The sequence below is a fragment of the Meles meles genome, chromosome 19 (assembly GCF_922984935.1).
Source record: "Meles meles chromosome 19, mMelMel3.1 paternal haplotype, whole genome shotgun sequence".
NCBI classification, from domain to species: domain Eukaryota; kingdom Metazoa; phylum Chordata; class Mammalia; order Carnivora; family Mustelidae; genus Meles; species Meles meles.
In genome coordinates, this window is record NC_060084.1 from 25,211,965 (window position 1) to 25,236,857 (window position 24,893).

Genomic DNA, 24,893 nt, shown 5'->3' on the forward strand with positions numbered 1-24,893 from the left:
ATGAAGGATTGTTGAATAGCCCTTAGGTACATCTGAGGATAAAGAAACTAAATCTGCAAAATTGAGTAATTCCTTCTCAAAGCACGGCAGTCAGTGTGTGGGAATTGAAAAGGCAGAGAAATGTCAGACTGGCTACTTAGGGCTCAAAACCATCCTGAAGGAAAGCATTATTTCCTCTTCACATGTGCCTTACCTAAGTGATGCAGCAGTAGGCAAAGCTGGGTTCTAACCTCATGTCCCCTGCTGTGTCCACACTCCCTATATGGGTGGCCATCTACCACATTAACTTCAATAAGTGTGCTCAGCTTGCATTGAAGACAAATATTTACTTTGAACAGGGCTTTTAAGACTTATGGGTTCCCAGAAAAAGGCTGGCTCTAAAGACAATGGAAATGTCACAGACGTTCGAAGGTTTGTCTGTGTGTATCTGTGTGTGTGTGTGTGTGTGTGTGTGTGTGTGTGTGTGTGTGTGTGTGTGTTTAAATTTCTTTTCTGCAGAATACATCTAATGTAGTGGGGCCTGTTTTACCTTCAACAGAGGCTCCTTTTGTTCAGATTTCATGGGGCATTAACCACTTCCCTTTACATACAAAGAATAAAGAATAAAATACCTTTTTTGAGTTTTAATCACCATTTTGTGGTCAAATCCCAACCTAATGGATTATGGGTACTTTGCCTCTCAAACCTCATCCCATCTGATTCATTTTAAGATGATCTCAAAACTGATATTTAGTTAGGGAAAAAAGATAATATAATGTACTTTTTTTAAAAAGGAGGTTTTTTTTAAAGAGACTTCTTCAAAAATCTAATTTTTAGCCAACGTATTGTTGGCCATAATGCACAGGATTCGTGTATTAGTCAAGATAAGGGATGTTTTCTATTATAGTAAACAATCCCCAAATCTCAGTGGTTCAGGTTCATTTGGTGCTCACGTGACAGGGAGTAGCTCTCTGGTGACTCTTTCTGTGTACCATGCATCACCTGGCCTCCACAGTTGCCATGGAATGGAAAGAAATTGCATGGAGAATCATATGGATGAGTTTACGGCCAAGTCTATAAGAAGAATGCAGTCCCTCTTCCCCTCCATTTTGTTGGTCAGAAGCTAGTCGTAGACCCCAATATAACTGCAAGGGAGGCTTAGAAATATAGCCATCCTGTAGGCTCGAGGGAATAAATAAAATTGATGTGCATCTGTTAATCTCTATGAGTAGATTACTCGAGCATTTTTTTTCTATTACAGTAAACATAAGCACAGTTTAAAGCTACACAAATATCTAACATTTCTGGGTGATCATGTGTACTAAAGGAAATGAATGCTTTTCAATGACTTAATTTTCATCGTTTCTCTTACTTACAAATTATCACCTTCTATTTCTTTCAACATGGCCAGACTGAACAATGAAAAAAAAAGAGGCTAAAAGAAAACTAATGTTTACTGAGAATCAAAATGAGGATACAGAATCTCAGAAAGGTTAATGAAATATCCAAGGCCATTAAGAAAGAGAACTTACTGGGATGCCTGGGTGGCTCAGTTAAGCATGTGACTTTTGGTTTCAGCTCAATTCATGATCTCAGGGTCACGATCTCAGGAATATGAGATTAAGTCCCATTTGGTCTCCACACTCAGTGGGGAATCTGCTTGAGGTTCTCTCTCCCTCTCCATCTGTCCTCCACACCTCCCTCCCACTTCCAAGCAGTCTCTCTCTCCCTCTAAAATAAATAAAGTTGGTTTTTTTTTTTAAATAGTACTTATTTTCTAGATATGTCTCCTTTGGCAAGGGAAGCATAGCAAAATTAAACTATGGGGACTACACAAAAATAAAACCCTCTTGCACAGTGAAAGGAAACTATTAACAAAAGGAAACCTACTGAATGGAAGAAGATATTTGCAAATTATATATCCAATAAGGGATTAATATCCAAAATATATAAGAACTTCTACAACTTAACACAGAAAAACCCCAAATAATCCAGTTAAAAATGGAGACACGAAGAGACATTTCTCCAAAGAAGGCATACAGATAGCCAACAGACATATGAAAAGATGCTCAACATCACTAAGCAACAGGGAAATGCAAATCAAACCACAATGAGTTGTCACCTCACACGTATCAAGATGGCTAAAATCAAAAACACAAGAAAAAACAAGTGTGTTAAGGATTCAAAGAAAAAGTAACCCTTGTGTATTGTTGGTAGAAATGCAAGGTCATGTGGCCATTGTGAAAAACAGTATGGAGCTTCCTCAAAAAATTAAATATAATAATTAAAAATTATTAATATTAATATATTAATATTAATATATTAATTAATATTATATTTTAATTAATATTATATATTAATTAATATTAATATATAATATTAATATAATATTGAATATAATAATTAGAAAATTAAATATAGAACTACCGTATGATCCAGTAATTCCACTCCTGGGTATTTACCCAAAGAAAATGAAAACACTAATTCAGAAAAGTATATGCAGGCCTATGTTTATTGTAGCATTATTTATAATAGCCAAGATGTAGAAACAGCCCAAGTGTCCATCAATGTATATATACATCTTTATATATATATATATATATATATCCTTTATATATATCCTCTCTCTCTATATATATATCCTACATATATATATATATATATATATATATCCTACACAGACACACACACACAAAGGAATATTACTCAGAGATAAAAAGGCATAAATTCTTGCCATTTGCAACAATGTGGATGGATCTAGAGGATACAATGCTAACTGAAATAAGTCAGAAAAGACAACTACCATATGATTTCAGTAATATGTGGAATTTAAAAGACAAAACAAAGAAAGAAAGAAAAAAATTGGGGGAAAAAAAAAAACAACCCAGACTCTTAACTATAGAGCACAAACTAGTAGCTATGAGAGAGGAGAGGAGTTGGTGGGGGAGGGGTCAGATAGGGGATGGGTATCAAGAACATACTTATTGTGATGAACACGTAACACGTATAGGATGGCTGAGTCACTGTATTGTACACCTGAAACTAATATAACACTATATTTTAATTCTACTTAAACAAAAAAAAAAAAAAAGAGAGAGAGAGAGAAAGAGAGAGAGAGAAAGAAATAGAGCTGACACTCTATCAATGCCTGTAGGAATCCAATAGCTTTACATGGAATCACAAATATTAGAATGATTTTTCAGGTTTAATTATCACTCACTTTTTAAGTTTCACTTTAAGGAGTATTAGAGCTTTCTTATAGCCTTCAGATTGTTGTCCTCTGTGTCCAGAAAGTTCTTCGCTTAGCTGCTTCTCAATCATCCGGTTTCAACTTAAACAAAGCTTCTCTAGAAAGGACTCCTCTTTCAACCTCATTTAAGTACCTCTCTCACTTCATTTTTGTGTCTCCCAGCATCTGTTTTGCATATTTACTATAGATATGTAATTTAATAGAGAAAGTACCCAAAAAAGGGAAAATCATGTATTCTCCAGCAGGATGAAAGTTGGGGTGGTGTCAATATCATTCATTCAGCCCTCTCTCCCTAGGGCTTCCCACGGTGCCCAGCATTTTGCAGACTCTTGAAAAATAAATGGATTAATGAATACATTGCCAGGTTGAATACAGTACCTGGAACACAGTATTTTTCAATAAATGTACTATAAAATACCAATTAGGAAATCAAGGCCTAGAAAGGTTAAGTAATTTGTCTGAAATACATGCCTAGTAAATGATGAATTTCTGTCTCTGAACCCTAGGATCTCCTTCTACACAACATGGATTGGAATATTCATGCTGCTTTTCACGATCTATTTACAAGTCTGTTAAATAAGGAGTCTCGGATCACCAACATGCTTGTTTACTAGCAGTAAATATGTTCAAGACAGAGATGGTTCTGTGTCCTACTTCAACTCTTGCCTAGCATTAATGCTAAAACTCCAAATACAATTTGACTGATCTTTAAATTTCCTTTTAATTCCATGTGGCCATTGTTGGAAACACAATTTATCTGGTACGTGGCTTGCTGCCAGACATCGAACTAGGTGCTTTAGGGATTTCTGTCAATCCTTACAGTAGTCTTGGTGATCATTTTAAGGGTAAAGAAACTAGGGTTCAGAGAATCCATTACACTTTAAAGTGTACAAGTGTGGTGGATCTTAGATTCAAACCCAGGTCTGCATCCAGAAGCCATGATTTTAGGTACAGAAATACACACTGTCTTTGGACCTGTGCAACCACCTCTGATATTCACAGTATCCGAGAATTGTGAATGGTTTTGATGGTATTTGGTAATTTCAGTCTGACATAGCACAGACTATTACCTAAACCACCACCTCCTCCCATCTCCCAAATTTTGACATGCCTGAGGACAAATATTCTTTGGAGGCAGTGAAAGATTTATTTTCCACTTCCCCTTTTGGTATTTCTTCTCAGAAAACTTCTATTTGTGGGCGCCTGGGTGGCTCAGTGGGTTAAGCCTCTGCCTTCGGCTCAGGTCATGATCTCAGGGTCCTGGGATCGAGTCCCGCATCGGGCTCTCTGCTCAGCAGGGAGCCTGCTTCCCTCTCTATCTCTCTCTGCCTGCTTCTCTGTCTACTTGTGATCTCTCTCTGTCAAATAAATAAATAAAATCTTTAAAAAAAAGAAAAGAAAAAAAGAAAACTTCTATTTGTGTCAACACTAGTAGATAACTAGGTGTGTGTGTGTTTCCACAGTTGGTGTGGTGTTCATGAGCATATTTAAGTCTTAAGGTGTAACAATGGAACATCTCTTTTTGTTCCAAATATTGTCAATAAAACTTTTTTTAAAGAAACAGAGGGAAAACAGAACCGTTTTCCATTTTCCTCCGGCATTTAGTGTTATACATCAGACAGGTGGCCCCGGTAATAAATGCACTGTTCTTGTGACCAAGAAAGTGAAAATTGTGAGGAATTGTTAAGTCTCAAGACTGCAGCTCCTGTCCCAAGGAAAAGGCCACCGTGAGGGCTCCTGGAGCTGTCCAAGTGTTTGACCCAATTGCTTCTCCTTTGTAGCAGCAGTTTCTCTCACAGAGTGATGACATACAAACACCACAGAGGTGAGATTTCGGATAAAGTGAATTAAATTAATTGAGGGGACCGTGGTTATAAAATCGCTTTTGTGTGTTTTCATTACATCTTGACAACAGATTAAAATGGACTCATTACAATGACAACTATAGGATCTTAAGTACAGACATTTTAAATCCTTCCTTTTTAAAGAACATGTGTATTACATTTTTAGGTGGAGACATCTAATAGGTCTCTGCTCAGCCGTTTGACTGGGTTTTCCATATGTTACTACAATTAATTTATTAAATTTATTTATTAAACTATTATTTCATTAGCACCCAGTTCATAGATTTCCTCCCTACGTGCTTTGCTTGAGGTGGGCTCTAAGAATAAATTGAAGTTTCTGCCTTGAGGATTTCACTATTTAATGACACAAGAACAGACACATGAATGGATCATTATTTTTTTAAAAATAGAAACCACTTTAAGCTAAATTAAGACAGCATAGTGTAGCATGGGTGTTAATCGCGGGTCTGGCATTTACCTCTACGTGACCTCAGGCAAGTCATTAAAATTTGCTGTACCTCTGAAGTACCCTCCACAGAACAGGCAAAGGATATTTTCCATTGAGATGAGGCTTGATCGCCCAAAGACTGCCTTGCATAAAAGGCTGTTAGGAAACAGAACACGAGCACATGCTTTTGATGAGCTCTGTGCTTGGCCTGGCCTCTCACACTCTGGCCATCTGTCCTGAAGAGAACATGGCTCATGAAGCTGCAGATCCGAGGTACATGAACAGAAAGATAGCATAGATGTGAACCCCACACACAGCCCAGAGCCAAGCTCAGCAGGCCATCAGGAAATATGCAGAGTCTTGGAAAATAAACTACACGCTTATGCTAGAAGCCACTGAGATCCTGACGTCCGTCGTGACACATCAAAAGTGATGAATACATTATTGGTATAACCCCCCCCCCCCAAAAAAAGTATTTTCAAATGAAGAGAGGAGATTGGTTCTCTTTTTGTCTCTATTAGCTTTCTGAAGTGACATGTTTAGAAAGAGACATTTGTATAGCCTTTACTTAATAACAATGTGAGAACTTACTTATGCTGTCTGGGATGCCTAACGTAGGAAATTCACCACGTGCATCATTAGCTCACATACCCAAAACTGCCACAGCAAAATTTAGGAGAGAAGATTTTAAAGAAGCTCTTGAAAATCTATACCTGGATCATGAATATCTTATAAATAAAGTTGATTCCAACATGGGGACTATCGTCCAACACTTTGGAGATCAAGATCTTTACGTGAAGGTGGGTGTTGGATTGATTATTTACCTCTATGGAGCTCTTCCTTGCTTATTTGAATTATTTTCATGAAATCAGGAACAACGAAGCACCTGTACTGATCACTCTGAAGAAGGTTATCTGCCTGGACATAATGATTTTTGTTTGTTTGTTTAAAAATTTTATACTATGAAACCTACTACTACTGAAAGGACCTTGGCATATACGAGTCGAAAACCAGGGACATTGTGTCCTTTATCCCTGCTTCCTCCTCACATTACCCATGCACATAATAAAACATTAGGAGAATTTTTTAAAAGGAAAGAGAGTGAGAGAGATTAAACATCCCAAAAGGTCAAAAATCAATGATCCTTTTATAGATGGGACTCTTGGGAAACCTGCATACTTTGCTTTTAGCCAGGGTTTCAGACTGTTTCTTGAATACTTGGTTTTTGATGATATAAATCAATAATTTCTTCAAGGGAGGTCCTCCAGGGACCAAGGGATGCTACCTTTGAAATATCAAATAATCTCTGCCTGTGCAGGAAGGATTTCTAAGCATATTCTCCAGTTATGCATTGCTCTTTAACAGGCAAGAGTTAAATTTCAAAAATAATGATTTTTCACTTGGAGACACACTACCTCTTCCAAGTTGGCAAGGGTTTGGGAAATTGGTGCTCTCTCATACCGCTGGTGGAAGGAAACCTTGAAAAATACTGTCCTGGTATACAATGTGAAAATTCACTTCATGAATGAAGGAAAAAAATGCATATCCTTTAACCACTGGATATTATCCTAAGCAAACTGTCTTTGGCGGAGTGAAAAATGTCACCTTACTGCCTTCATAACAATAGCACTTTCTTGGAAATAACCAAAAGTCCAACCATGGTAGATGGACTAAACCATCTGTATAAATTCATAAATAAGAACACCATACTCCCAATGATTTTTGCAGAAACTGTTTAGTGATACTGAATGGCATGTAAGATATAGTAAAGCAGCAAGCTACAAAACACGTTACCAAAAATGTATGCAACGGTCCTCTTTTCAAAAAAGTATAATTACACACGATAGGAGTTAGTAAATTGGGGAAATATTAACAGAGGTTATCTCTGTTGTCGGATTATGAATGATTTTCATTTCCTGCTTTGTATTCTTATTTTATTTCTCATTGAATATTCTAAATGAATATGTATATATTTTAATTAAATAGTAGAATAGATGTTACTTTAAAAAAAATATCCCTATTGACCTGTTGATGGTAAGGAGAAAAAAAAAATCCCTGAAGAAAAGTTTCTAAACCTCAACACTATGGATATTGGGGACTGGATAATTATTTGTTGTAAGGGACAACCTATACACTGTAGGATGTTTAGCAGCATCTCTGTCCTCTACTCATTATGGATCAGTAGAACACTGCCACAGAAATACACAGTTGTGATATCCAGAAATGTCAGCAAATACCACCAAACATCCACTGGGCAAGGGCAGCAAAAATCACCCCCACTGAGAAATCACTATCTTAAAATACCCATGTAGGAATGAAATTCAGGAGTCCTTAGAGGTTGAATCTAAATTAAAGAACTGTTATTAATAATCATTTCTCCTGTTCTTATAGTAGATAAAGGCAAGAGGTAAGGTATGAAGGGAGGGGTTATGTCAATCCATTTAATTCAGTGTCCTTGATGATAATGAAGTGGAATTAGACCTTACAGGTTGAAACCAGCCTTCATGGCCCCAGTTTTCTACCAGTTTGGTGCTGTCCGGCAGAGAGACCACATGATGTGATGAGGCCTTTTGTACACCAAAGATACTCCCATAGGGCAGTGGGGCATGAGGATGCCGGGTTGAGGAGCCCAAACACCCGAACAACCAGGCTCTCCTCATTTGTTTAACTACCTATAAAATACAGCTCCTGTGTCCCAGAGAACTAAGATTATTTGTCCAAGATTACACAGCTCAATTTGAATTCTGAATCTGATTCATTGAGACTATTTAGCCATCTTGGGTTATCTTCTCAACTTTCTTCTCGTACGAAAGGTACATACATAGTGTGGCGTGCTACCCTTCACACAAGGGTGCTACGAGTTATCCGCGAGCAAGTCCACGGGACTCTTCCTGGAAAACTTCAAAGCACAGAAGAAATATCAGAAAGTATTACACATAACGTTACTATTTTCACTCTGTGGTATATGAGTATTTCTAGATACCACTAAAGTTGGGAAAATACACAGAATTTCAAGGGATTGTCTATACAGAATTCAGAATCTGGGTAAGAGAACAGATTTTAGGGAGCACCAGTCCACATGTGCTGCTTAAAGAAATGTTAATGTCACATGTCCAGAATGAACGAACATTTCCTTAGCAGTACCTTTTGCAAACAAATAAGAATGTAGGAACGTGTGTGACAGGGACACGGAAATTGAAAGACACACAAATTATACGAGCTAACTAAGGGTGGTACAGCGGTGGTGGGAGGCTGAGGCTCTGAAACTAGACACCATTAAGAGACACTTCGGTGATTACTTCTAGAAATCTACTAATATCATGTGTTTGGCCAATCAAGTTGGTATTATCATCCAATTAAATTGGATAAGTTAGAGTATCACCTTGCATTTCAAGACTTCAAATCGGTGCTTTATGCCCTTTGTTAAGGTACTTCTTTATCCTTAAAACAAGACTATGAAGTACTCAGGACAATCTGGTTGACAGCATTTCAGTGCATATTCATGATAGACACATACCAGAGAAGCGTGTGTCTGATGTTCATACCCTTCTGCACTACATTTCCCTCTGTAATTGCCATTGGCTGGGCAAGGACACTCGAACACAAGTATATGCTACCCAGCCTCTACTAACTGTGTGAAGTGGTGTTACAAATCTCCTAACCTGGGGAGCTCATTCACTTGACTCCATGTGAGGAATAATCTCACGGGCATTACATTCACAGACCAAGAAGAAAACTGAAGCAAGTTTTCCCAGCCTTGATAAATGAGGCAGAATGTTCCCAAGGTGAGGTTCAGTGGGGGGTCATAAAAGGTGGTCACGATAAAAAAAACTCGTTCTAGACTTGGCTCTGAACTTCTTTTATTTCCTCAAATCCTTGCTGTCCCTTCCAGGCTTTCATGTGTGAGACTCACTCTGTTTAGAACCCTATTTAACTCCCACCTCTGCACACCTTACATTTACCCACCTCCACCCATATAACACCAGCCAGTCAAAGCTTTCCAGTGCATTCCCTAACTCAACTCCCAGGTCTGAGTTGATGTCCTGAGGCCTCATCCCACTGAGGGGATGTCCCCTCTCTGTACTCTAGTCTTCTCTTTTTATAATATTCATAGCCCTCTAGTATAATTGCTGTTAACTTTGTTTTCGAAAACAAAGCAAAGAAAATGGTCTTATTTTTCAGTATCTTGCACAATCAGGCACAATGATAGATTTTGAATGTAGATATATGGATGATTCCAATACACCCCTTACCTATTTTACAATCAGGCTTTCAGCATTAACTAGATTTTGCTGTTTAGAGTAACACCTCTAACACCTAGTTGTTTAAGATAATTATTTACTTAGCTCAGATTCCTATGGATGTGCTGGGTGATCATTCTGGTCTGGGCTGGTCCTGTTCATCTCTGCTAGAATCCCTAATGGGGATTCTAAGAGGACAGCAATTACCTGCAGCTTAACCAGAGAATATTCATTCACAAGATAGTTGTAGGATTCCCAAAAGGAGCAAAAAAAAGGAAGACCCCAAAGTACAAGTATTTATCAAGTCTCTGTTTGCATCAGAGACATCCCATTGACTACAGCAGGTCATACGACCAAGACGAGTCCACTACTACCAAATGGTATGGCAACAATGGCATGTAAACAAATTAGAAACCCACCCTGCAGCCTCCCTACACTCTTGTTGCTCAATAAGTCCTATAACTAATTCTTCAGTCTTCTTTTCCCCAGATACCCCCATGTCTGCCAACATGAGAACCCTCTTTTCTTTATCAATAATAAATAGGGCCATGACTGTGTTCATTAATACTTTACAATGATTTACTCTGGAGAGTAAGCGGGAGTGGGGGGAGGAGCAGAAAAAAAGAGTCTGAGGCCACTTGCTGAATACATTATGCATTTCCTACGAAGCCATTCTCCAGGAACAGAAAGAACTCACTTTACAAGATCTTAAAATACAGTTGTTTGTACTATCAAAGCAAAAATATGTACATTCCTTGAAATATGTTGATTCACTCATTCCCACTTAACTTGCCTCAGCCTGTTCCCTTAACCCCTCATTAAATACATCCGTGACAATGAAGTGTGCACCTCCAACAGTGGCTTCTCAGTCACAGATTCCCAGTACTACTTTTTTTGGTAAAACTGATTAAAAATAAAAGTGTGTTATTTTAACTGGCTCCCTCCCTTTCCCCCACACACCCTAAATCCTTTTCATTATCCAGCTCTCCTTTCCCATGAAATTACAGGGGGTGTTTGCAGCCTTAAGTCTCTTAAGCCAACTTCAACTGACCATGTCGGCCTGTGTTCACAGGCTTATTTCAGAGAAGCCCCTGAAACCTAGAAAGGATGTGTTTACTAGAATGTGGCTCCCTGGGGATGAGCCAGGCACATCTGTAATTCTAAGGAGAGTGTAATGAGGAAAAACGGGTGGCATCCTGAATGGCTCACAGCTGTTCTGGAAGCAGATAAATAAGATGCTCGACAGGAGATCCCTAATTGGAGCCAGTTTTTCTTAAGTGGATACACAATATGGTGCAAGACTGGGTGTTGGAACACTCGTAGTGTTGTTCACATGTAACTTCGTTTGTCTTGTCAACAGTTACCATTTCAAACCTAGCGCCTTCTTTTTTCAAAAGGGGAAATGTGTTCGCTTCATCCATTTTTTTTTTCACACTAATTAAATGCAAGCTCCTGGTGTTTGCCACAAAAACCCCCTTAGTTTTCAGGCTGTTTCTTTCTTTCCTTCTTTCCTTCTGTTTTTCTCTTTCCTTCTCTTCCATGCCTCTTTCCCTTCCTTTGTCCCTACCTTCTTTTTCTCTTCCTCCTCCGCCTTTTCCTCTCCACTTTCTTCTCTCCTTCCTTCCTTCCTTCTTTCAGTTCTTCCTATCTCTGGAGGTACCGGTTCTTCCGTGTTAGAATCAAAAGCATTGAATTAATCATTCCCTTTCAGACCCTGACCACTCCACCCTAATGCTGGGATGTATTTGCTTCAAGATTGTGTCCTTGAGGCCCCTTTGAGAGGATGTCTGTAATATTTCAGTGATCATCGAAGAAATGGATAAACAGCTTGTAGTAAGAAGATAAGAGATTTCATTTGCAGAGAAAATGTTTAAATGCATTCCCCCTAAAATTATTTTGTTTTAAAAGCAACTGGATCTATTGAGAGTATCATATGGTTCTTGTTCTTTCTTTTATTAATGTGTTCTATCACATTGATTGATTTGCGGATGTTGAACCAACCCTGCAGCCCTGGAATAAATCCCACTTGATCGTGGTGAATAATCCTTTTAATGTACTGTTGAATCCTATTGGCTAGTATTTTGGCGAGAATTTTTGCGTCTGTGTTCATCAAGGATATTGGTCTGTAGTTCTCTTTTTTGGTGGGATACTTGTCTGGTTTTGGGATCAAGGTGATGCTGGCCTCATAGAATGAGTTTGGAAGTTTTCCTTCCATTTCTATTTTTTGGAACAGTTTCAGGAGAATAGGAATGAGTTCTTCTTTAAATGTTTGGTAGAATTCCCCTGGGAAGCCGTCTGGCCCTGGGCTTTTGTTTGTTTGGAGATTTTTGATGACTGTTTCAATCTCCTTACTGGTTATGGGCCTGTTCAGGTTTTCTATTTCTTCCTGGTTCAGTTGTGGTAGTTTATATGTCTCTAGGAATGCATCCATTTCTTCCAGATTGGCCAATTTGTTGGCGTAGAGTTGCTCATAGTATGTTCTTATAATTGTCTGTATTTCTTTGGTGTTAGTTGTGATCTCTCCTCTTTCATTCATGATTTTATTGATTTGGGTCCTTTCTCTTTTCTTTTTGATGAGTCTGGCCAGGGGTTTATCAATCCTATAGATTCTTTCAAAGAACCAGCTCCTAGTTTCATTGATTTTTTCTATTGTTTTTTTGGTTTCTATTTCATTGATTTCTGCTCTGATCTTTATGATTTCTCTTCGCCTGCTGGGTTTAGGGTTTCTTTCTTGTTCTTTCTCCAGCTCCTTTACGCGTAGGGTTAGGTTGTGTACTTGAGACCTTGTTGGTGGGAATGCAAGCTGGTCCAACCACTCTGGAAAACAGCATGGAGGTTCCTCAAAATGTTGAAAATAGAACTACCCTATGACCCAGCAATTGCACTACTGGGTATTTACCCTAAAGATACAAACATAGTGATCCGAAGGGGCACGTGTACCCGAATGTTTATAGCAGCAATGTCTACAATAGCCAGACTATGGAAAGAACCTAGATGTCCATCAACAGATGAATGGATCAAGAAGATGTGGTATATATACACAATGGAATACTATGCAGCCATCAAAAGAAATGAAATCTTGCCATTTGCGACGACGTGGATGGAACTAGAGCGTATCATGCTTAGTGAAATAAGTCAATCGGAGAAAGACAACTATCATATGATCTCCCTGATATGAGGACATGGAGAAGCAACATGGGGGGGTAGGGGGATAGGAGAAGAATAAATGAAACAAGATGGGATTGGGAGGGAGACAAACCATAAATGACTCTTAATCTCACAAAACAAACTGGGGGTTGCTGGGGGGAGGTGGGATTGGGAGAGGGGGAGCGGGCTATGGACATTGGGGAGGGGAGGCGAACCATAAGAGACTATGGACTCTGAAAAACAACCTGAGGGTTTTGAAGGGTCAGGGGTGGGAGGTTGGGGGAACAGGTGGTGGGTGATGGGGAGGGCACGTTTTGCATGGAGCACTGGGTGTTGTGCAAAAAGAATGAATACTGTTACGCTGAAAAAAAAATAAATAAAAAGGAAAAAAAAAAAAGCAACTGGAAATGGTTCTCTTCTGGCTCATCTGCTCTTTTACTTAGGGGTAGGAGAAGGCACTGCTCTTATGAGGGGCTTAGCTTGCCTTGGAGCTTACTATTCGCACCATTCTCCACAACAGATCTATGAGGAAACTAGCCCAGAGACTATGATTCTTTAAAAAGAACAATATGCGACGACATGGATGGAACTAGAGGGTATCATGCTTAGTGAAATAAGTCAATCGGAGAAAGACAACTATCATATGATCTCCCTGATATGAGGACGTGGAGATGCAACATGAGGGGTTAGGGGGATAGGAGAAGAATAAATGAAACAAGATGGGATTGGGAGGGAGACAAACCATAAATGACTCTTAATCTCACAAAACAAACTGGGGGTTGCTGGGGGGAGGTGGGGTTGGGAGGGGGGGGTTATGGACATTGGGGAGGGTATGTGCTATCGTGAGTGCTATGAAGTGTGTAAACCTGGTGATTCACAGACCTGTACCCCTGGGGATAAAAATACATTATATGTTTATAAAAAAAAGAAAAAGAAAAAAGGATGAATACCCAACTTTTGTAGCAACATGGACAGGACTGGAGGTGATTGTGCTGAGTGAAATAAGTCAAGCAGAGAGAGTCAAGTATCATATGGTTTCACTTATTTGTGGAGCATAACAAATGACATGGAGGACATTGGGAGATGGAGAGGAGAAGGAAGTTGGGGGAAATTGGAAGGGGAGGCGAACCATGAGAGACTATGGACTCTGAGAAACAACCTGGGGGTTTTGAAGGGGCGGGGGTGGGAGGTTGGGGGAACCAGGTGGTGGGTAATAGGGAGGGCACGTGTTGCATGGAGCACTGGGTGTTGTGCAAAAAACAATGAATACTGTTACACTGGAAAAAATAAATAAATAAACCATTAAAAAAAAAAACACACAATAACATAATGAATACACTACCTAAAATTAACTGTGCTCATGTCTCCTGATGTTTGGGAGACAATCTAGATTTCTTTCAAAAGGGAGCATGCTTTCCTTCCACAATTGGAGCCTTTTCCTAGTTCTCATTAAATAAAGAAATCCTTCCCAGCATAGAACAATTTTGCTTTTAAAAATCTTAATTGTCATTATTTGCAATATTTTTTGGTTTTCCCTATGGGACCATATATATCCATTGCATCCAAAACCTTTCAACCCCTCACTCCTGGTATGAGACACAGTCTAAATCTCATCACTGAAACTTCATGTGACAACAACCATAGCTTCAGCCATCTGAGTCATATTGTTCTCTGGTACTAGAATGTACTAGAACGGTGCTATTTTTACACCTTCCTGGCTGCCCTATGCCCTGAGATTGGAGTGGCATTGGGGATTCCATTTTTCTATTCATTTAGTTGTGTTTGGAATGTGGAGGCAGAATTAGTCTCTGTGAGCAAGTGTAACTCTTAGACTACATGGGGATTCATGAGAAGGGAAAATGGCATCCTTCTGGCACTGTCTCATCTTTCCCAGGTTCCCATGTAAAATATTGCGTGGAAAGGTAGAGTAAAATAAAAGTGACCTCAAAGCAGCAATAGAGTCCACAGCATTCACCTATTCATCAATTACATCAGTGGGGACCCAGGCACTGCTAAATGCTGGAGATATGAGATGCCTCAAGAATTCCACAAGATAGCCGGGAAACGAGGGTAAGAGGAAAAAAGAAAATGCCATGAGGTGTTAGACGATCTTAATGGTCCCTCCCAGAGTAGCTCCTTCTGGTTTGGAGATAAATTCTTTTCTGGGCAACCATAAATTTTAAGCAGGAAGTGCCTTCGCCCTTGTTCATTATAACTCATCTGCAGGGAACATTAATCATTTTAAACATTTATCCAAACTGATGATCCATTTCTCACTTGCCTGGATCAGTCCCATGAGAAAATATTTATACCCCATAAGATCTTGACAGAAAGAAACACAGAGTCCTGGATCCTGACAAGGTGCTGACTATGGCAGGATCTTTTAGAAAAGATCCCATTTCCAAGAATGGTCATGGGCTGGAGGACAGCAAGCTCCAGCATTGCATTAGTGAGAGCCAATCACCAACATGCTGACACACAGACGTCCAGACAGTGTTTTGACAAAAAATAAAATTATAGTAATGCTGGTCAAGGGATGAAAGGAAAGCCAGCAAGGCAGAATTTGTGAAATTATGTTCCTGTATCAGTCATTAGCCATAAATACAATGCTCACTTCTCCCTTCTCCGGAGGCCAGAGAATATAAAAAGATTTTCTTTGACATATCCTTCTCAACTGAAAAAAAAAAAAAAAGTGGGATTTAGAAGAGTTAAGTGCTCACTGACAGATCATTTTCATAGAAAATGTTACTTCATCTCTGAAATGAGAAAAAAATTCTAGATTGCTAACCTCACAAGGAGTAAGGCTGAAATAAAATTGTCATCCTAATACATATTTGTTGGTAACAGATGAACAACTTCATTTAATACTATCAATGGATCTATGATACACACATTATTATCATCCCCATATATAAATGAGGAAACTGAAGCTAACAGGGAATAAGTAAATGCATAGAGTTAGCAGCTTAGGAGTGGCAATACAGATATTAGAATTTTATGAAGTTCCAAGAATCAGCTACATGAGGGCTGCATCCTGCCTTTAATAAAACAATAAAGCAAATGTTGGCTCCACTTTAATTTTAACATTCTCTGATGAGTTAAAAATTAAAACAAGAACACAAGGACATTTATTATTAATTGCACCTTCATTCATTTTTCATTTGGGTAGACATAATCAAACGCCAAGTGGTGACTTCCTTGTGAACTCATTTTTATACTGTGTTTATAACTCTTTTAATAATGCAAATATTTATTATGGGCATCCCTGGAGAATCAAAGGTGCTTGACGAAGGGATTTCTAAATATCACGGTCCACTGCTGAGTAAAAACACCAGGAGACCTCTACTGTGTAAAGGGTTAGAGCCACGGGTCTGTCAAAAGGGTCACTCAGCACAAAAACAACGCAGAAGGTTATCCAGTTTCTGGAATAAAGTAGCAGCAGGTATCATCTTCACCAACAGAGAGAGAGGAAGCTTGAGGAGAAGTTCTCCAGGGTAATAAAACTACATCACAGGCCAGAAATGGCACCAAAGACAATTATTACACAATGGACTTGAATACGATAAAGAATCAGCTTTCCCAGGATTACTTTCCATACAGACAAACTAATACAATTTGTTTTTAATAACTATTTGGGAGTTTACCATATATAAAACATCATCCTAAGTCCTGGGGACATCTAAAAAAAATGAACGAATTTAGTCTTCCTGCTAAAATCTTAGATTAGTGGTAGAAGTGGTAGAAGTAGGTGAAGTTCAATTCACTGAAGGACTTGTGTTTTCTACCAAGGATTTGAGACGTCATCCTGAAAGAAATGTTCATTAAGCCACTGAGAGGCTATGCTTTCTTTTTTTTTTTTTTCTAAGATTTTATTTATTTATTTGACAGACAGAGATCACAAGCAGGCAGAGAGAGAGGAGGAAACAGGCTCCCCGCTGAGCAGAGGACCCTGGGATCATGACCTGAGCTGAAGGCAGAGGCTTTAACTCACTGAGCCATCCAGGTGCCCCTGAGGCTATGCTTTCTTAAGAAAGGCATTTAATTCTCTGGTATCATATGTAAAATGGAATGGAATGTGCTGGCTGGATATATGGAATCCCCTTAGGAGACTATGGCAATGGTCTAAGCAAAACCTCATGAGGCCAGCATTGTAGCAGTAGCCATGGGGATGCAATAGACATAATGGATTTGAGATATTTTTGAGGTTAAAAACAGCAAGAATTCATGGCTGACTGGTGTGAGATATAAAATAGGAAGAAACATTTAGACTCTGTATCTTTTCTATCTCAGGTGTCTGGGAAGATAATATAGAGAAAAATGGAGACAGGAAATAGAGAAGAAATGATAAATTGTTGGGGGTATCGGGAAAGTTGTTGAACTCCGTGTTGGACTTGAGTTTGTTGTGCCCTGGGGCATCCAAAAAAGATATTCTTCAGATATTTGAATATAACATAGTAGCTATCACTATTTGGGTGCAGCAAGTTATGACTTGTTCCAAACATCCATTCTTTTAATATTTTTTTCTAAGTAATTGTTCTAACATGTATGAACCTTATTAGCAAAGACCACAAACTGCCTTTCGAGTTTCCTCTGCTTTTTGAAGCCTCTGAGAAATTTGGGAACTTAGTCCAAAGGAAATTGGTCATAGTTCCACATGCCAAGCAAACGGCATGGCTGGTCCACTGCCTTTTGTTTTTGTGACTCCATGATGTCCCTGGTCCCACTTGGCCTGAGAGATGATGTTTTCCACTGCCAGAAAAAGGTCTCTGAACAAGCCTGCAAGGTAGGAGGATTCCTCTTCCCCAAAGCTAAGCTTGTCAAAGGCTGATGCAAGCTGGGGCTTCCAAATAAAGATCTTCTTTGTCAACTTACTTCCCTCTAAGGCTAGTTGTGCCAGGGTGGCTCATTACCAAAGAAATTATCACATTGATTTCATATTGGGTCCTCAGGGTCTTTGAGCTCTTTCAAGTGATCCAGTCTATGATCTCATGTTCTCCTTATGAATTTCTCTCTTTCCTTGACAATAATTTTGGTTGAGGCTATTCTGGTTAACAGAGAAACAACAGTTCATTATGAAGTACAGAAAAAAAGAGGGTAGGCTTTCAATCTCTTACCTCCCAAGAGTCAATAGGACTGTTTCACAGCTTTGCACACCTGGGGTCCCAGAGGGTAACATCCATGATCAAGCAAGAAAAGTTCCAGATCCAAATGTAATTCCATGGGAAATGGAATTTTTTTTTAATTTTTTATCAGTAACAAAGAGTAGAATGGCCCCAACAGGAAAATACTATAAATAAGCTTCAGCAATCGACAAAGATACTGTTTCAAGATGTTTTCCCTTTAAGAGTAGACTGGACAGAGGAGAGTTCTATACAACTGGCTTCTGATTATTTGTTTATTCTTCTGTTATTTCTGCCAATGGACCTACTAAGGGAAACTGGTCTCCCAGTGCCTGGGCCTGAACAGAGCACCCACCCCTGCTGTAGCACAGGCCCCATAAAAACTGAACATATGGGGCGCCTGGGTGGCTCAGTGGGTTAAGCCGCTGCCTTCGGCTCGGGTCATGATCTCAGGGTCCTGGGATCGAGTCCCGCATCGGGCTCTCTGTTCAGTGGAGAGCCTGCTTCCCTTCCTCTCTCTCTGCCTGCCTCTCTTGTGATTTCTCTCTGTCAAATAAATAAATAAATAAAATCTTTAAAAAAAAACAAAACAAAACTGAACATATAATGAACATATATATCAAACAACTAGAGGAACAAGGGCTATCACTTCATGAATAGCTCCAATGTTCCAGGGACAGTCCACAATTGTTGATAAAAGGCTTCCAAGAGGGGCGCCTGGGTGGCTCAGGGAGTTAAGCCTCTGCCTTCGGCTCAGGTCATGATCTCAGGGTCCTGGGATCAAGCCCCGCATCGGGCTCTCTGCTCAGCAGGGAGCCTGCTTCCCCTTTCTCTCTGCCTGCCTCTCTACTTACTTGTGATCTCTGTCTGTCAAATAAATAAATTAATTAATTAAATCTTAAAAAAAAAAAAGTGTTCCAAGAGTCATGTTTGTGTTTAAGCAGTAGAAGCTTGCTACATTAAGAAGGGGGCACATACTTTCTGGAAACTACTTGAATACCAACCACTAAGGCAGCTCCATTCTATCTTTCAGGAAAACATCCTCATGGTACAGGAAATAGAGAGAGTAATTCTGCATAGAAAAGAGGAAAATGGGCTTGCAAAATACAAGATGTGTCTTGAGAGAATATTTCTTAGTGAGAGCTTTGGATTCTCAAACTACAGAGACAGAAAAAAAATCTGCAAAAATCTGCAAAAAAAAAATCTAAAACATTTACTTTATGGGTTAGTATATGATGCACATTAACATTTGACATTTAACGACTGATACCGTTCATTTCAGCAAATACTTTATAAATCTCCTAGGCAAATCATTTCGATTTCCTAGATCTTCTTAATTGGCATTTAGCTTTTCTGTGAAGACATATTTGTGAGTGTGGACCATCTGAGAGCACGGGCCTTCCCTTGAAAAGGTGTCTTCTGTGTCGACTCTAATCCATCTTCAACAAAGCAACAAATTCCTATTTTAAACTATTTAGCTAAATACTCCAGAGATCCAATATAATTTCCTGCAGTTGCTCTCACACTGTCACGATTCTAATTATGACACTGTTGGGAATACTCGCTTTCTTAAAAAATGTAAAATGCACCATAAAAATTTATGAAGCAAATTATTGCAGGTATAACTGTTCAGGGGTGTAGTGGTCTCTTTGTAACTCAGTTTCCTCAACCACGGCCCTTCTGCACTTCATTTTATGGTCAATATGACGCCTCATTGAAGAAAGAATATTGAAAATAATTTATTAAGATTAAATTGCTTCTTCAGAAGGCACGATTTTATCTTCCTCATTTTGTAAAAATCCCATTTCAATTTGCTTCCCATGTCATCTCTAGCATGAATTTAAGGATTTAATGGAGTAAGGATGGAAGGCTGATATTGATAAAATGAATAATTTTATATTTGAAGGATTGGTTTGTTTGATTTAGGAGAAAATTTCAATGGTCAATTATCCCCGGGGTCTATTTCGTATAAAGTGCTGGTCAAAGAGTAGTTCCCATCCATCACTTACCAGTGTGAATTGGAAAAGGCATCTCTGTGATTACTCTTGATATATTAAAGATTCATATTGGATAGAAATACTGTCGCCCCCTTCTGCAGAGGTGGAACAGATGCTTCTCCTAACAAAGCTAATTTTTAAAGATATTAATACCTTAAAATACAGCTCTCTGAGGATACACGACCACGTTGGCCAGGTATTCAGTAAACCCTACTTGTTAATCATGCCAGGCCTTAGCTACTATCTGCTACTCCCTAGACCAGTTGGCATGCTCAGTCACGCCATGTTTTGTTTGAGGTCCTTTGTGTAGCCCAGTGGCTGCATTCAAACATAGAGCAAAATTAGAGCAGGCTTTAGTGCTTAAAGTGAAACTTAGTGAGATTTTTATTTCAGGCTTTATTCAAAAATGATTTAACAAAGTCATCAGAAAGAAAGTTGACAAAAATGACGGTAGAGTGAATACGAAGTTTGCACAAAGTCATAAGCTTTCTCCCCCCCCCTTTTTTTTTTTGGTTTGACATATGCTAAAAGCATGTGAATAATTTGAGGCCATTTCTAAAGTGACCTAGAATCAGAGACAATGAAGGAACCTAATCTAGAGGGATTTAAACAGATGGCCCCTAAATCCCAAGGAGAGCAAATGCTGTGTCTAAGTTGATACGGAAAATGAATGAGAAAACTGGCCTGGAATCAGATAAAGAACATTTCATGTGAATGCCTTTCCCAACTCTAGACTTCTATGGTTTTGTGTCCATGCAGGTTGAGTGTTATCCCAGAGAAAAATACCTGAATAAGGAAGAAAACTGGTTGTGCACATTAGTAGGAATTATTTAATATGCATTTGCAATACAATAAATACACAGAGAGACAAACAAAGAGAGAGAGAGAGAAACAGAGACACACACAGGAAGAGGAAAAAAAAAAAACCTTCCATGTACCAGGCAGTGAACCTCTGCCTTTGAGGAAACTTACAGTCTACTGGGAGCTGAGAAAAGAATTTATGAATAATAACACAATGCCCTACGTGCTTTGACGGGGAGACTTAGGGTGATACAAAAGCACATGCGCTGATCCTTTAGCCAGATAGCCAGGCGGAGCTTAAGAGAAGCTGGTATCTAAGCTAAAACTTAAATGACAGGTTGGAGTTCACTAGAAAGAAAAGAAGGGGAGTGCCTGGGTGGCTCAGTGGGTTAAGGCCTCTGCCTTCAGCTCGGGTCGTGGTCCCAGGGTCCTGGGATCCAGCCCCGCATCGGGCTCTCTGCTTGGCGGGGAGCCTGCTTCCTCCTCTCTCTCTGCCTGCGTCTCTCCCTGCTTGTGACCTCTGTCTGTCGAATAAATAAAATAAAATCTTAAAAAAAAAAAAAAGAAAGAAAAGAAAAGAAGGAGGGAAGAGTGTTTCACACACATGCAAAACTCTCAGAAAATCAAGGAATATCTTTGCTAAAGTAGGATATTATGGATGGATCAGTGAATGAGGGCAAGAAAGGCAAGAGATAAGAGAAGAAAGCATTTGATTATGAAGGGACAAGCAAACCATGTTCAATAGCTTGGACCTTATTCTGAAAGTAATGGTGAGCCATTCAAAGGTTAGGGTAGAGCAGAGCATTATCATATCTGATTTTCCGAAGAATTTTCTTGGAGCGGAAGGCAAGTCTTAAAAGATACAAAGATGAGTTTGAAAGCTGATGAAGACACACAGGCAAGAAACTGATGGTGGTCTAGAAGAATCCTATCACTTTGGCCAGGCAAAAGGCTTTGAAAACATAAAGGAAAGAGGATGGAGAGAACTCAGTGATGTGCATGGTAAGCTGTTAAGGTTGAAGTCCAAATTTCCTAACCAGACCATCCACTGAGATTGGCGTGGCTGGAGGAAGAGCTCCTTTCTGGGACAATGGATGTGCTCAGTAATTGACATGTTTTATTTGAGGTCATTTGTGCATCCCAGTAACAACATATCCAGGGGGGCAGCTGGAGGTACATATATGAAACTCACTACAGAGATCTGGACAAGAAATGATGATTCAGAAATGACCAGCCTGGAAACAGTCATTAAAAGCAAGGAAATAGTCAAGAATACCCAGAAAAAGTCTGCTGATGAAACTAAGAGGTTGACTAAGTGCAGATTGTAGAAAAACAGCATGAAGCAGCCAGTTTCCGTTATTTAGAAGACTCACTTATTTAAAAAAAAAAAAAAAAAAGTTCCTTATAGAAGAGATTCTCTACAGATCAAATTCAAAAATAAATATTTTAGTTCAATTTGTGTATTGGTCTAATCAGTGATGGTTTACCTTGAAAAATCTCTTTTTCAGGGGAGGAGGAGGACGTTAAAAATAATGCAGAATGCTGGGCTCTAATTTGACTCCTGGATTTAATGCATGTGACAACTCGTAGAGGTTTAATAGCTTTCTGGGGCTTAGTGTCCTCCTCCCTAAAAGAGAAAAGTAACCACTAACTCAGAAAATGACTGTAAAGATTAAGTTCTGTTGCATTTGGCAGAGTTGGGATCACTTCACATAGTACCCAGCACATAACAGAAGTTTAATAAATGTTAGTTGTCAATCTTTTCAGTAGTGTATCCAGATGGACCGAATGAATTAGCAAAACATATATAGTGGGCAGAACAACAAAAACCTTTATCTAATTATTTTATATATGTAAATAAAAGTAAGTTTGAAAGTGAGATGAAAACTCATTTGTTGAATCAGTTTTCCCATATTTGAAGAGTATTTGCTTTTTTTACTGTAGCTCCGAAAGAAAAACTGTCTATTTATATTCAGGGTCAACTTGGTTTCACAGGCCATAATTGTGTCAATGTTGGCAGTTCATTGAGTTAGTCACTGGGTGAGCCAAATCTCCCAGTAAGATACCATGGTCTGGTTATTTAAATTGCACAGATATAGCTCAACTAAAAATAATGAAATAAAATTGCATTCTGGATTATAAAATTGAATTTGGCATTTTATGTTTTGATCGTTTTTGCTATAGGTTTGAGATTGGTATTAACAACAAATGAACATATCCGCTATTCAATTTAAAATGCTGAAAAATGAAAATGTTATTTTGTGTGGTCCAGCTTATGCACAGTAAATTCAGGATAGCAATTACAATGTTTTAAAAGTAGGAATAACTCCAGTTAAAGGTTCACTGCTTCTCTGTGAACCAAGTCCTGGATTTGAGGAAGTCATTTCCACCAAGGACACCAGATCAGTGATTCTCTAATCTTTCTGTTAATAGAGCAATTGGAAACGACAATGCTTTGCAGAAGACCACGAATAATAAAATGTTAAACTTAACAATAATTAAATACATTTTCCTACTTAATCCGATACATCTCATATTAGAGATAATATCAATCGGTTAAGGTCACAAACTCTGGACTCAGACCAAACTTTATAAACAGGGATACTGAGACACAGGTAAGATAAGTTCCATGCCCCAATTCATACCATTATGAGGTGGCAAAGCCAAAAGTCAAGCCCAGGTAATGTTAATAGCAACTCTACCCAAAAGTTTTCTTAAGACTTAATGAGTCATGGAGAGAGCTCAGTGCAATGGCTGCCTATTGATATTTACAGACATTTTACCAACAATGTAGACAAGGCATTGTACAATATTTTTTTTTTTTAAATAAAAGAGGAGGGAAAAGGGGCACCTGGGTGGCTCAGTGGATTAAGCCTCTGCCTTCAACTCGGGTCATGATCTCAGGGTATTGGGATCCAGTTCCACATCGGGCTCTCTGCTCAGTGGGGAACCTGCTTCTGTCTCTTTCTCTGCCTGCCTCTCTGCCTACTTGTGATTTCTCTGTGTGTGTGTCAAATAAAATCTTAAAAAAAAAAAAAAGAAAGAAAGAAAGGAAAGGAGGGAAAGCTACAAGTGAGGAAATTCCATTTAATATATAATTATCATCCTGAAATTCTGGGAAAGTTCTCTTTTGTTGAATGACAAAATAGTATTACTGCTGTATTTGCACATGGTTCTCAGTATAGGAGTTACATGCTGTTTGATTGAAAGAGTGAATCCTAAAGGGAAGTTGCCTGGAATCTAAACATAGCATTGACCATTAACAGCTGTGTTACACTGACAAATTACATAACCTCTCTGGGCTTCAGTTGTAAAATGGAGATAATTAAAATACTAATCTTGAGAGGATTAAATGAGTTGGTACGTTAATGAGTATACAGTAGTGCCTGGAATTAGTAGGAACTCAAGTAATGCCATTTATTGCCATCATTACTCTTTCCAGAAGAGTCCTCATACACTGCAGAGTCCTTGTAAATTCAGAGATAAAGAACCCACTGCTGATACCAAAACATAATACACATACAGGGACATATAAATCAGAAAACTGCTTCTCGTCTACGGCCATACCACCCTGAACGCGCCCAATCTCGTCTGATCTCGGAAGCTAAGCAGGGTCGGGCCTGGTTAGTACTTGGATGGGAGAAAACTGCTTCTCCACTGTGAATCATTCACATAATTTAAAAGTCAGGCTACTTTCATGTTTTTTAAATTAGAATATAAAGGGACATGCTAATGTACAGACTATAATGACAGAGGGGGGAAAAATTCCTAAAAGGTGCAAACGTTATTCTAAAGAGAAATTAATGGAACTGCAAGCACATTCTAACCTGAAAAGGTGCATGTGCACGCGCGCACACACACACACACACACACACACACACACACACCCCCTCTGCTTTTTGCACTCCCTTTCTGGATCTCTTTTCTCCCAATTTTTCACATGTCTGCTTTTCCCTCAGCCTTCAAGTGTTGCTTGAACACCACCTTCTCAGAGCATCCCTGATCTCTGTTTAGAAAAAGCCTCCCTTTTTCATTCACAATTGAACCTCCATTCTGTTTATTTTCT

General features: G+C 39.0%; 1 protein-coding gene across 1 annotated transcript in view; it reads left to right on the top strand.

The window, feature by feature from the left end:
- The first annotated feature begins 5,702 nt into the window (after positions 1-5,702).
- LOC123930507 (epithelial splicing regulatory protein 1-like) overlaps positions 5,703-24,893 on the top strand; it is a 108,841-nt gene continuing 89,650 nt past the window's right edge. Inside the window, exon 1 of the mRNA XM_045986736.1 lies at positions 5,703-5,794. Coding sequence (XP_045842692.1) covers positions 5,703-5,794 — 92 coding nt within the window. The remainder of the gene's footprint in view (positions 5,795-24,893) is intronic.